Source organism: Crocuta crocuta, unplaced genomic scaffold (genome assembly GCF_008692635.1).
Source record: "Crocuta crocuta isolate KB4526 unplaced genomic scaffold, BGI_CrCroc_1.0 scaffold647, whole genome shotgun sequence".
Lineage (NCBI taxonomy): Eukaryota > Metazoa > Chordata > Mammalia > Carnivora > Hyaenidae > Crocuta > Crocuta crocuta.
The window spans coordinates 107,181-118,608 of NW_027531286.1; the positions used below are offsets into that span (position 1 = coordinate 107,181).

The 11,428-nt window shown below is 58.9% G+C and overlaps 2 protein-coding genes across 3 annotated transcripts in view; both read left to right on the forward strand.

Moving 5' to 3' along the window:
* The window catches only part of RAB1B (RAB1B, member RAS oncogene family), a 10,407-nt gene extending 5,061 nt beyond the window's left edge, over nucleotides 1–5,346 (forward strand). For both annotated transcript variants that reach the window (XM_077771364.1, XM_077771363.1), the window contains exons 3-6: nucleotides 106–201; nucleotides 314–409; nucleotides 3,659–3,790; nucleotides 3,885–5,346. In XM_077771364.1, coding sequence (XP_077627490.1) covers nucleotides 106–201; nucleotides 314–409; nucleotides 3,659–3,790; nucleotides 3,885–4,079 — 519 coding nt within the window. In that variant the 3' untranslated portion in view covers nucleotides 4,080–5,346. The remainder of the gene's footprint in view (nucleotides 1–105; nucleotides 202–313; nucleotides 410–3,658; nucleotides 3,791–3,884) is intronic.
* A 4,190-nt stretch (nucleotides 5,347–9,536) lies between these two features.
* CNIH2 (cornichon family AMPA receptor auxiliary protein 2) lies at nucleotides 9,537–11,422 on the forward strand. Its single transcript, XM_077771365.1, has 5 exons — nucleotides 9,537–9,680; nucleotides 10,097–10,144; nucleotides 10,401–10,513; nucleotides 10,652–10,795; nucleotides 10,994–11,422. Exons 1-5 carry the CDS (start codon nucleotides 9,552–9,554, stop codon nucleotides 11,019–11,021), a joined length of 462 nt encoding a protein of 153 aa, XP_077627491.1. The 5' UTR covers nucleotides 9,537–9,551; the 3' UTR covers nucleotides 11,022–11,422.
* The last annotated feature ends 6 nt before the right edge of the window (nucleotides 11,423–11,428 follow it).

Here is an 11,428-nt window from a genome sequence, read left to right on the forward strand (position 1 = left end):
CTTAGCAGTTACAAGGTCGGCTGGGGCAGGGACCTGGAGGGACGTTTTCCAAATGGGCTCTGGGCCTGTTCACCCAGGCCATGTCACTGGTCCCCACTTTTCCAGGATGACACATACACGGAGAGCTATATCAGCACTATTGGGGTGGACTTCAAGATCCGAACCATCGAGCTGGATGGCAAAACCATCAAACTTCAGATCGTGAGTGTCGCCCTTCCCAGTCCCGGGTGCAGAGGCAGCCGCCTTGGGACGGGGCACTCGGCACACAGCCCAGAGCTGACCTGTCCTTCCCTTCCCTCCTGCTCTCTTGTAGTGGGACACAGCTGGTCAGGAGCGGTTCCGGACCATCACTTCCAGCTACTACCGGGGGGCTCATGGCATCATTGTGGTGTATGATGTCACCGACCAGGTACTCCTGGGGTCCCATCCCCAGCTTTGCCTCCTCGGCTTTGGATCTTTGTTCTTTTTTTCTCAAGGTTTTATTTACTTATTTATTTTTTTAAGCAATCCCCACACCCAGCATGGGGGCGAGCTCACAACCCTGAGATCAAGAGTCACATGTTCCCACCGAGCCAGTCAGGTGCCTCAGGTCTTTGGTTCTTGTTTCTTTTTACTCTTCTCATCCTCTCTTCCGGATGCTGCCTGGAAGGGAGACTGTGCTCAGACTCCTTTCACGAGGAGGGAAACAGCTGCTGCTGCAGCGGCACGTCCTCCCGAGGCCCTGCCGCGGGGTGTCGGCAGAACGAGGCCTCACAACTCCTGGCCAGACTTGCCACCTTCTTCTAGACTTGGGGCAAGTCTGTGTGTGGTAGGGCGTTAGTCAGCCGATTGGTTGCTTTGCTGGGCCCCTGGCTTCCTGTGTGAACACCCTGTGGAGAAGCGATTGGAGGGCTTTATAGCCAAGGAGGTGAGGGAGCCCTGCAGTCTGGGCACATTGTGAGCAGACGTGGGAGCCCAGTGGCTGCCGTGGCAGCATTAGACATGTGTCACTGGCAGCAGTGGTGGTATTAACAGCCTGAAACCGTTCCACCAGGTTCTTAAGAGTTTTTACAGAACCTGCCATGGTCTCTTAACACTCTAAAGAGGTCTGCATTAGGTTCCCCCTTTACAGATGAGGAAATGGGTCAGAATGGAGAGGAGACTTACTTGGGGCCAGGCAGGTCCTTAATTGACAGGGACAGAAAACCTGATTCTGCCTGCTTTGTTCTTTCAACGAAACCTTGTTGCTTCGTGGGGGCCGGGTCCTGGGGACATGGAGGTGCTTATGTCAGCCCTGGGCCTAGGGGAGTTCCTGCCCTGAGGGGCAGCCGGGCTCTGGGGCTCACGGAATTCATGATGCCTTTTGGACAACAGGCTGCGGGTGAACTGTGCTCTCTCTACTCAGACAGAGGTCACCAAGGACCTCTAGCTGCCAAGTCCCATGACCTCATTTCAGTTCTTGCCCTGACTGACCTTTCATGGGCTTTTCCTCCATTCTCTTCCCTCTCCTTGGAAAGGAGAGCGGCCTCCAGCTCTCCTACCTTTTGCTGCATTAGATTCTCTTTTCAGTGAATTTTTACAGGTTTGCTCTGTACTGTCACCACCACCACCACCACCCCCACCCCCTCCGCAACCTCCTATCTTGTGCTTCTTGACTCTCCCTGCATGGATCTGGGCACCTTGTGGTTTGGTTCCTGCCTTATATTCTGTAAGGTCTGTGTAAAGGGCTATCACCCTGGATCTTTTGTTCTGTATTCTACCTTGCTGACACTTTGTGTATTAATTCTAACCTTCATGATATCAGCCAGTGAACCAAGTGCCTGGGTCCCTGTTCTCTGGATGAAATAAGCGTGGGGAGGTATTCGGTAACTTGCCCATGGTCTCATAACTAGGAAAGGCAAAGCCAGCGTTTGAACCAGGCTTCTTGGCTTCCAGGCCTACCCTTCCCTTCCCCTAGCCAGCCTCTCCTGAGCTCCAGATCCGCGTCAGAACTCAGCATGTCCTGCACTGCCCTCACCGCCTCTCTCCAAACTAGCACCTGCGTCCTCATGTTTGTAACAGAGTTCCCGCGCGCCTGACCAGGAAGCTCTTCCCTCCCCCAGTCCTCTTCTCTTCCTTCTCAAGTCCATTCCCTTGTAATAATAGCGGTGATGAGGATAATAGCAGCTCCTGCTAATTAAGCACTTGTTACAAGACAGGCCTGCATTCATTAGCTCATGTTCACAACAGCCCTGTCGGGAGATACTGATTTATAGAAGTGAGGAAGATGAAGCTCAGAGAGGTCAGGTGACAAATCTACGGTCACACAGTAAGTGGCAGAGCTGGAGACTTAACCCAGGATGGTCTTGACTCAGAATTCTGTGCTCTTCCTTGCCTCACTCCCTGGCTCAGGGCGCACATTTCTTCCCTAGATTATTCCAGCCACTTCCCGGTTGGTCTCCATCTTCTTGCCAGTCCGAACTGGCCTCTACACTCCTGCTCGGACTGTCTTCCCAGAACACAGATGTGCTTCTGCTGCTCCCTTCCTGAGAAGACTTTCGTGGGCTCCTGGTTGTTTAGATTTAGCCAAGCTAAGACCTTCCGTCCTCTGGCCTGGCTTCTTTCCCTCTCCTGTGCTCAGGGCCTGTGTCCGGCAACCTTCAGCTTCCTCTTACTCCCCAAAGGCAACGTGCTCCCTCTCCTCCTACCCCGTTCCCTGGCCTGGTGTGTGTCTCCTCCTCCCCTGCACCTTCCCGCCCCTCCGCTTGCTTCCGCATAAGGCCGGTTTGTCCCTTCAGACGTAGGTCAGCCGCACTGTCCCCGGGCAGAGGCAGTCCCGGGGCCGCAGCGGCTCCGGCCTTCCATCCCTGCGGCCCTCCTCACCCTGTCTTGCCACTGTGTGTGTCCTGGTCTAGTCTTCCGCTGTCCCCTGGGTGCCTTGGCGCAGGACCTAGGTATTTGTCCCATCTTTGTCCACAGGGCCGCGCACAGGGCCCCAGCCTGAGACGTGCAAGGGGGGTAAGTTTGAATCCAGTCAGATATCCCCCCACATTCTGTTTCCTAAGAAGGGGAAGTGGCTCTAACTCAAGCATGTTCCTGAAAGTTCTTTGTGAGCCAGGGGTAGGGGGAAGGGGGTGGCCAGCTGTTGGGAGGGCTGGTGTAAGGAGGCTCTTGGTTCCAGAAGCAGAACGAATGTGTGGCCTTGTTCCTAGGGTACACATCTCTCTCATAGGCCAGGGTTCCCTCTGCAAGGACCCTCCACCTACCATCGGGCTGCAAGACTTCAGAGCTTACAGGGATTTTAAGGTCACCGTGAGAACTTTGCTAACCTGGTTCCCTTCCATTTCTGTCTCCTCTCTCTGGTCATTTGCTTCCCGCTTGTTTCAATCTTTTCTGTGTCTCGGAGAGATGGGCAGCACGAAGCAGAGCTGGCTGTCCCTTAGGCCTGGGCTGTTTATGTCCTGGGGCTATGGGCAGGTAGCTGGTGCTGAGCCGGGCTTGGCTTTGGGGGTCTCAGACGGAGGGGGTCGGAGAGGAGACCTCCACCTGGGAGGAGAAAGCTTTCTCTGGTTCCCTGAGCTCAGGGCTCCTGCCTCTCTCAGGAGTCCACGGAAATCCCCTTTTAAAAGCCCGGGTTCTCCTGGCCTTGGGTAGGGATGGGAGTTGAGAGCAGAATAACTTTTGATTCTGGCTCCTCTAGGAATCCTACGCCAACGTGAAACAGTGGCTACAGGAAATTGACCGCTACGCCAGTGAGAACGTCAATAAGCTCCTGGTGGGCAACAAGAGCGACCTCACCACCAAGAAAGTGGTGGATAACACCACGGCCAAGGTGAGCGGGGCCTGGGTCATGCCGCCCACGGTGGGCTGGTGTCTGCTGCCCCTCACCCTCCTTCCCCGCCTCTTCTCTCTTCTCCCCTTGTCAGGAGTTCGCAGACTCTCTGGGCATCCCCTTCCTGGAGACGAGTGCCAAGAACGCTACCAATGTCGAGCAGGCATTCATGACCATGGCTGCTGAGATCAAAAAGCGGATGGGGCCTGGGGCAGCCTCGGGGGGTGAGCGGCCCAACCTCAAGATTGACAGCACCCCCGTGAAGCCGGCTGGTGGCGGCTGTTGCTAGGAGGGGCACGTGGGGTGGGACAGGAAGGGGGCACCTTCTCCAGATGATGCCCCTGGAGGGGACAGGAGGTGCCTCCCTGTCCTGGGGCATTTGAGTCTGTGGCTTTGGGGTGTCCTGGGCTCCCCAATCTCCCTCTGGCCCATCTGCCTGCTGCCCTGAGCCCCGGTTTTGTCAAGGCCCCCAAGGGAGGACACCCAGGACCTTTGGCTGGGGTGGGGATGTGGGCTTGCTCTGCTGCTGCCTCTAGGTAACTTTATAAGGTACCCCACCACACACCTTTCTTTGGGATGAGGGCTCCTCTGTTTCCCTCCCTTGCCTCCCATGTATGCTGCAGTGGGTTTCTCTCCTTCCCTTTTCCCTTCTTCCCCTCCACACCCCCCTTCCCCAAGAGCTGAGAGCCTCCCTGGCCGCTGCAGTCCCTGGCTGCAGCCAGCGCCCAGGGCCAGGAATGGGACCAGGGGATCCGGGACCCAGGATCCAGGGCCCTGGGCTGGACCTCAGGAAGGGCATGGGGGCCACAGAGGCCCAGCAGCCCACCCTTTCCTCTCCTCGCTGCCTCCCCTCCCCACCCCTGCCACACTTCACAGCTCGAGCCGTCCAGCTGCGGTGGGGTCTGAGCACACCTAGAGCAGGTGGGCGGGCAGCCGTGCTGGGCCTGTGTCTTGAGCCCAGAGGGAGCCCGCTCCTGCCACCCCCTGCCCTGCCGGAGCCGGGCCCGTGTGCTGCCTGCCCACCGTGCCCCTTTGTCCCCAAGGCAGGCAGAGGCGGAAGGCCCACCGTGCCAGAGGCCGGGCACCAGCCTTAACCCTCACTCTGCCAGCGCCTCCTCCCTGCCCCTGAGGCCGCACCTCTGGCTGATTCTCCTCCCTTGTGTTCTTGGAACCTGTGAGGGCAGGTCCTCATACCCTGTTGCTGCTTCTCCTCTGGGGAATGTGGGTGCAAACCCAGGGTTGAGGGCCTCTCCCCTCCCCCCCTCCCCCCCAGGATCCCCGCCCCCTGCCCTCCGGCACAGCTTCTTCCTGCGGAAAAACAAACCTTTGGTCTCTACCTGAGAAGCCATGTCCCTTGTGCTGTCTCACGCCTGTCCCACCTGTGCCCTGCCCTCCAGCTTGTATTTAAGTCACTGGGGTGCCCCCCACTCCCAGGTTCCCCTCTGGTGTCATGTCAGGCATTTTGCAAGGAAAAGCCACTTGGGGAAAGACAGAAAGGACAAAAAATAAATAAATTTCCACTGGCCCTCCGGTGAGCCGAGGGTTTTTGCAAGGAAGTTGTGGTGGTTGAGTGTGGTCTGTGGTGGGCGCTGCCTCCGTCGGGGAAAGGGAGCTGGGGCCCTGGGTTTGGCTGGCCCTACAGGGGTCCTGGCTTGGGCTGTGTGTCCTAGGGTTGCTGTTGAAAGCCCTTGACCCACTTCCTAAAGCCAGGAGTGCTGCCTGCTGCTGCTTCTGCGGTGTCCCCACGGGCCCAGCACGGTTCCGGCAGCGAGGGAGGCAGGCGGCCATCGGCGAGTACCTGGTGAGCCGCCGACACCCGCACAGGCGCACATCCGTCCGTGCTGGGAGCTTGGGCCGCAGATGTGCCCCATCATGCTGGCCCGCATCCCCTTCACCCCCTCTCCGGGCTTTGCTCTGCGTAGCCCTGCGTTCAAGCCGGTGTCTCTTCCCCCGCCCCAACCCCCTTCGGACAGTGCCAAGTTCCTCCCACTTTAGACCTCTTAGCCTGCCCCCACCCCCCCACCGCCGGTGTGCAGAACACAGTATGTGAGGGTAGGGGTGTGTGTGTGTGTGTGCGCTCGTCCAAGTGGACCGAGCCCCTTGTATGACGCGGGGGACGGGGGCGGGCACCTGCCCGGGATGTGCGTCCGTGCCTACGTGTCCTCGAGCTTGGGGCGGGGAGGTGGCGCCCGGGCCGGGCGGTGCGTCGCCCCCATGAACACCCCCTCCCGTCGTCGGCTTCCTTCCCGGGGCCCCCTTCCTCCGCCGCCCCCGCCTGTCTGTGGGTATGTCGGTTGGTCCCTGACCCCCTTCCCCTGCCCCATGCCGTCTTGGGGAGTGGGGCAGAATTCTGGGATCTTGCTCCCCTCTCTCCTACCCTCGGATCCAGTCGCCCCCGTTTGTCTGTCGGGCAGTTTGTCTGCTTGCCCCCCCTTTGTGGGTTTTTCCAGCCAGGAGTGATGGAGCCGGTTGCCATGGCAACTGCATCTGTTTACAGGACCCACAGATCGCAGAGCCCGTTAACCCTTTCCCTCTCACTCACCTCCCCGACCCAGCTGCTCTTGGCTCCAAGTGGCCCCAGAGACCTAGTCCCCACCACCAGTTCCCCTTAGGCTTCCCTACCCCCTCCTTTCCCGGCTTCCCCTCCGCAGGTTTCCTCCCCACTTACCATTTTCCCCTCCTCTTCCTGCCCACTTTCCCCTTTGTCTAGTGTGTCCCCTTTGGTCTGTCTCTCACTCTGGCGTGGCTTCACACCTCCCTGGTCTTTAGGAATGTCCATTTCTCATCCTTTATCCTAATCACCTCCCCTTAGAGAGCGTCCCTCTCCCTCATTCTGTCTGGGGCCCTCTCCTCAGCGGCCTGCTCTGGCTGGCTCCCTCCCTCTCACCAAGGACTATCACTCAGTCTCCTGCTCATTGTTTTGGGGCCCTTGCCCCACCCCCGTGGCCCCCCCTCCCTCCTCCACTGTCCTCTGAGGTTTCGGCCCCCACCCGGATCCCCTCAGTGAGGACTGCCCATCTCGGCCAGCGCTGGCCCCTTCCTCTGCTCCTGTGTCCTGGCACACCTTCCTGATCTTCATCCCTTCTCGGGGGGGGGGGGGGGGTTCCCTTGCCCTTTCCAGTCCCTCCCCTTGTGCCCCCTTCTTTCCTTCCTATCGCTTCCTCGTCATTGCTTCACCTGCTTCTTTCCTGGTCTCCCCACTTCCTCTCTCTTTTCCTAGGACCTGCTGCCTGGCCCGTGATCCTCCCTGGCTCTTAAACCAAGCTCTCCCCCCCTCACAATCCCCCTTGTCCTGCAGCTGCCTGTCTCCTTGACATCAGGAGTCCATGGATCCTGCACCCCTCCTGTGTGAGGAGTGGGCCCTACAGGACTTTACAACATGCACCGCCCCCCATCTCCAGCCCTTTGCCTGGCTTTACACCTCTCTCTATCTCTCTCTCTTGTTCTCTGTGGGACTCTTAGTTGCTTTTTCTTATCTTCCTCTTTCTCTTTTCCTCTTTCTCTGCCTCCATACTGCTCCCCCCCTTTCCATCTCGATCTCTCCTATCTCATCCCAGACACTGGACAATCCTGTGTGCGCGCTGGGCGCAGGAGGGCTGGGGTCCTAAAGATTGAAAGAAATTGAGGGTCACAGGCTGGGAACACAGAGCCAGCCAGCTCCTGGGAGAAGGTTTCCTGGAATTCAAGAAGCCCCTTTCCAGGCCCCTGCCTACCCAGAAGCCTCCCACACCCCCTCTGGGGATCCCTGTCCTTAGGGGCCACTCAGAGCAGTCCCCCAGCCAACACACCTGTGTCAGTAGGAAGCAGTGAGACAACCAGACACTAGGAACTGGGGANTTTGCCCTTGTGGGGCTCCTAGGCTGGGGGAAAGGGCTCAACAAATATTTATTGAGCACCTATTATGTGTCAAGCACTGTGTTCACTTAGCTGTTTAGTTGGGTGATCTTAGCAAGTCACTCAAGCTGAGTCTGTTTCCTGGGTCTGAGGAAACACAGTCACTCATGTCTGAGTCTGTGGGTAAAGTGGGTTTGTTGTACATATATCAGAGTGCCCAGAACATGTCCTACTAAGGGGGTTTGGGGGTGGGCATAGGAGGTGCAGTCCTCAATCCAAATTGGTAAGAACTAGAACCTTCCAGGGCAGGACCCCAGATCCCACACCAGGCCCTGACCCAGTCCCCACTAGTTGCTAGGCATCCCTGGTGATGAGTGACGCGTGTCAGCTGTCATCGTGGGGGATTGTTTGTTCCAGGGGGCTGAGTCAGCGCCAGGCAGCCTGGGGGGTGGGAGGCACGACACCCGCTGCCTGCTGGTGGTGCCAGCTCTGGGGCAGACAGACGGCACCCTTCCGCTCCCTGCTGGACCCTGTTGCTGTGTCTGGCAGGCAGGTGGCTACCCAGAGTCCGTGGGGAGAGGGGTGCTGCTCCAGATGGCCCCAGCTCCCTCCAGGAAGCCCATGTTCTCTCCCTCCAAGCCATTGGAGTCGCTTGGGGGTGGTGGGCCGTGCCTCGTCCTAGGGTTGGTGCTGAGGGGACGAGACCTCAGAAGGCTTTTTCTTCCAGACCTCTTCCCGTGCTGGCCCCACCTGCCCCCCACCCAGGTCTGTCCTATCATCCCCCCGAACACCTGTTCCTTCCAGGGGCTCCCCGTCCCGGTGAGGACACTGCCATCTACCACATGCCCCAACACCCAGAGGCAGCTTGAACCCCTCTGCCTCCACTCTGCTGCCATTCAAGCCCTCTGGAGTCTGGCTTCTAAATAGCTCTGGAATCCATCCACACCTCTCTGCGCTCACCGCCATTCTCTTCACTCAGATCAGTACCAACGTGCCCCCCGCCCCCACAACCGTTCCCTGGCCTGGCCTGCGTATGATAAAGCAGTTAAGAATGTTAACTCTGGAGTCTTAACTGGGTTAGAATCTGGTCCTACCACTGACTAGCTGTGTGAAGCCTTGGACAAGTAACTTAACCTGTCTCAGTTTCTTTATCTGCAAAATGGATATACCAGTATCACAAGCATCAAATAAGTTAGTAAGGAGAAAGCCTGCTTGTGTAGCGTAAGCACCATGGATGTCTCGGCTGGGACTGTTAGCCAATGTGTGCCTCCTGCTTCGTCTATCCTAAAACATTAGCCTGACTGCCCTACTCTGCCGCTTTATACCCCTCAGCGGCTCCCCATTACTTTTGGGGTTAAAGTCCAAACATCCGGTCTGGGCTTACAGCATCTCCAGCCCGTCTTTCACATTCCCATCTTCCTTCCCACTTTTCATTCTGGCCCCATGGAACCTGAAGCTTCCTGAATGTTCCTTATTCTTTCAGCCTTCTGCCTTTGTACCTGCTATTCCTGATGCTTGGACTCCCTTCCCCCATTTGTTCACCAAACACCCACTCAGAGTCCAGCCTGACCCTCCCCATCACTTCTAATGCTGGACCAGGCACCCCAATATTGAGTCCTGATCACCCTGGAATATAGTTCACAGTCTTCCCAAGCCTGAGAGGTCTTCTCAGGCAAGGGCTGTACCCCAGGCTTCTGGGGCCCCAGTGGTCATCACAGGGCAGATAAAGACACCATCCCTTGGGGATGTTTTCGGTGGAGGCATCATGAACATGGCTTGACCTGGACATTAGCTCACTAGGATTCTCTTCCAGACTGTGTGTGACCTTGGGCCAGGCCCCGCCTCTCCCTCAACCTCAATTTCTCCACCTGTGCAGTAAGCGCCACCTGGTCCAGTCCCCATGTATGAATTCCTATCCCACAGAAGGATGGGTGGGAGACTCCTAAGCTGTTGCCCCCGCCCTGACGGGCTCACGCCCCTCTCCCAGATCATAGCCTTTGACGAGCTGCGGACCGACTTCAAGAACCCCATCGACCAGGGGAACCCAGCGCGGGCAGTAAGTGATACATGTGCTGTGCTGAGGTGTGTCCGTCCGTCTGTCTTTCCATCTGTCGCAGGAGAAGGGGGGTGGGTGGAGGACGGGAAGAAAGGGGTGTGTGGGGGGACCGGCGGCTGTGCCCCTTCCTGTCTGTCCCCGCCCCCAGCAAACACCTGGCGCGGGCTCAGGGCTCGGGTTCCTCCTGGCAGGGCGGCCGTTGCTAGGCTCTGGGCCGTTGCCGTGGAGACGCGGGTGAAGGTCCAACCATGGCGACGGTTGCCATGGGGACGGCGCGGCTGCTTCCCTGCCGCAGGCTGCTCTGGCGCCCCCTGGTGGCCACGTGCAGCTCGGCCGGGAACATAGGGACGGTGGCGGGGCGCCCCTAATGCCGGCTCCTCCGTCTCCCCCATGGCGGCCTTCTCCTCCTCCTACAGCGCGAGCGTTTAAAAAACATCGAACGCATCTGCTGCCTCCTGAGGAAGGTCAGTGTCAGGGCGGGTAGCAGGAGGCTCCTAGCCCAGCTCAGCCCTCCTCTCTTGTGACCCGGAGCAGGGCTTTACCCTTCGGGGGGTCTGCTTGATCACCTCTGCCACTGGGAGGGAGTGGGAGGCTAGAGGCCCCTTTAGTCCCCAGAGGTAAAGGGGGGGGGCGCCTCCCAAATCCCAGCTCCCCTCTGTGCCCTTGAAGGTGGGGTCAGTCCTGGCACCAGGCAGCTGACCTCTCACCCTCCCTCCCCAGCTGGTGGTCCCAGAGTACTCCATCCACGGCCTCTTCTGTCTGATGTTTCTGTGTGCAGCAGAGTGGGTGACCCTGGGCCTCAACATCCCCCTCCTCTTCTACCACCTCTGGAGGTGAGGACCTCAACATCCCCCTCCTCCTCTACCACCTCTGGAAGCCACCCTGGGGGTGGGGGAGTGAGATGGAGAAGCAGGGGCAAGATGGGGGTGGGAGCTTTGACGGTGGGCGCTCAGGCCCCTCCCCCACCCCAGGTACTTCCATCGTCCCGCGGATGGCTCCGAGGTCATGTATGATGCGGTCTCCATCATGAATGCTGACATCCTCAACTACTGCCAGAAGGAGTCCTGGTGCAAACTCGCCTTCTACCTGCTCTCCTTCTTCTATTACCTGTACAGGTGAGGAGGTCCTGCTCACGGCAGTCAGAAGCCAGGGAAGGGATGCTCCCGGTACCATGCCTCCAATCCTAGGAATGGTTGGGCCCCAAGTTTCTGCCTTTTTCCCTTGAGGACGGAGGGCAACCCAGGGTATGATAGGGGGGGTGGCCAGTCGCTGGGCCTACTCAGGGCTTCGCTCATCGCCTCATCTTCCTACAGTATGGTTTATACGTTGGTGAGTTTCTAAGGGGGAAGCCGGCCAGGGAGCAAGCCCAGAATGGACCGGACGCCTGTGCACCCCCAGCCCTGCCCCTCGGCCGCAAAGGCCTCAGCCCCGGGGAGGGGGGGGGCACTGGTGCCCCCAGCCTCCTCTCCACCCCCCCCAAACTGCTGCTGCGGGGACCTCCCGCCTTCAGAGCCCCCTCCCCTTGGACTAGGGCTGGGCAGAGCTCTAAATAGGGGCAGGGGCTCCTCTGCCAGCCTGTAGGCATGGCAGTCTTGGAAGGGGCAGAACCTCCAGCCTTGTCCACTTCGGGGGGGACGTGGGCCCTGCCAAGGGGCAGGGCTTGACCCTGGAAGTTCTAGGCCGCCCCCCTCCACCCCCACCCTGAGGCTCCCCCTGCAGGTGGGGGGGTCCCCACACTGGGAATGAGC

Excerpts from the sequence above, each read along its gene's own strand:
- CNIH2 (XM_077771365.1), top strand. The coding sequence starts at position 9,552 with ATGGGTGGGAGACTCCTAAGCTGTTGCCCCCGCCCTGACGGGCTCACG. Across the intron at positions 9,681-10,096 it reads AGGGGAACCCAGCGCGGGCA|CGCGAGCGTTTAAAAAACAT; the intron begins GTAAGTGATACA and ends CTCCTCCTACAG. Across the intron at positions 10,796-10,993 it reads TTCTTCTATTACCTGTACAG|TATGGTTTATACGTTGGTGA; the intron begins GTGAGGAGGTCC and ends ATCTTCCTACAG.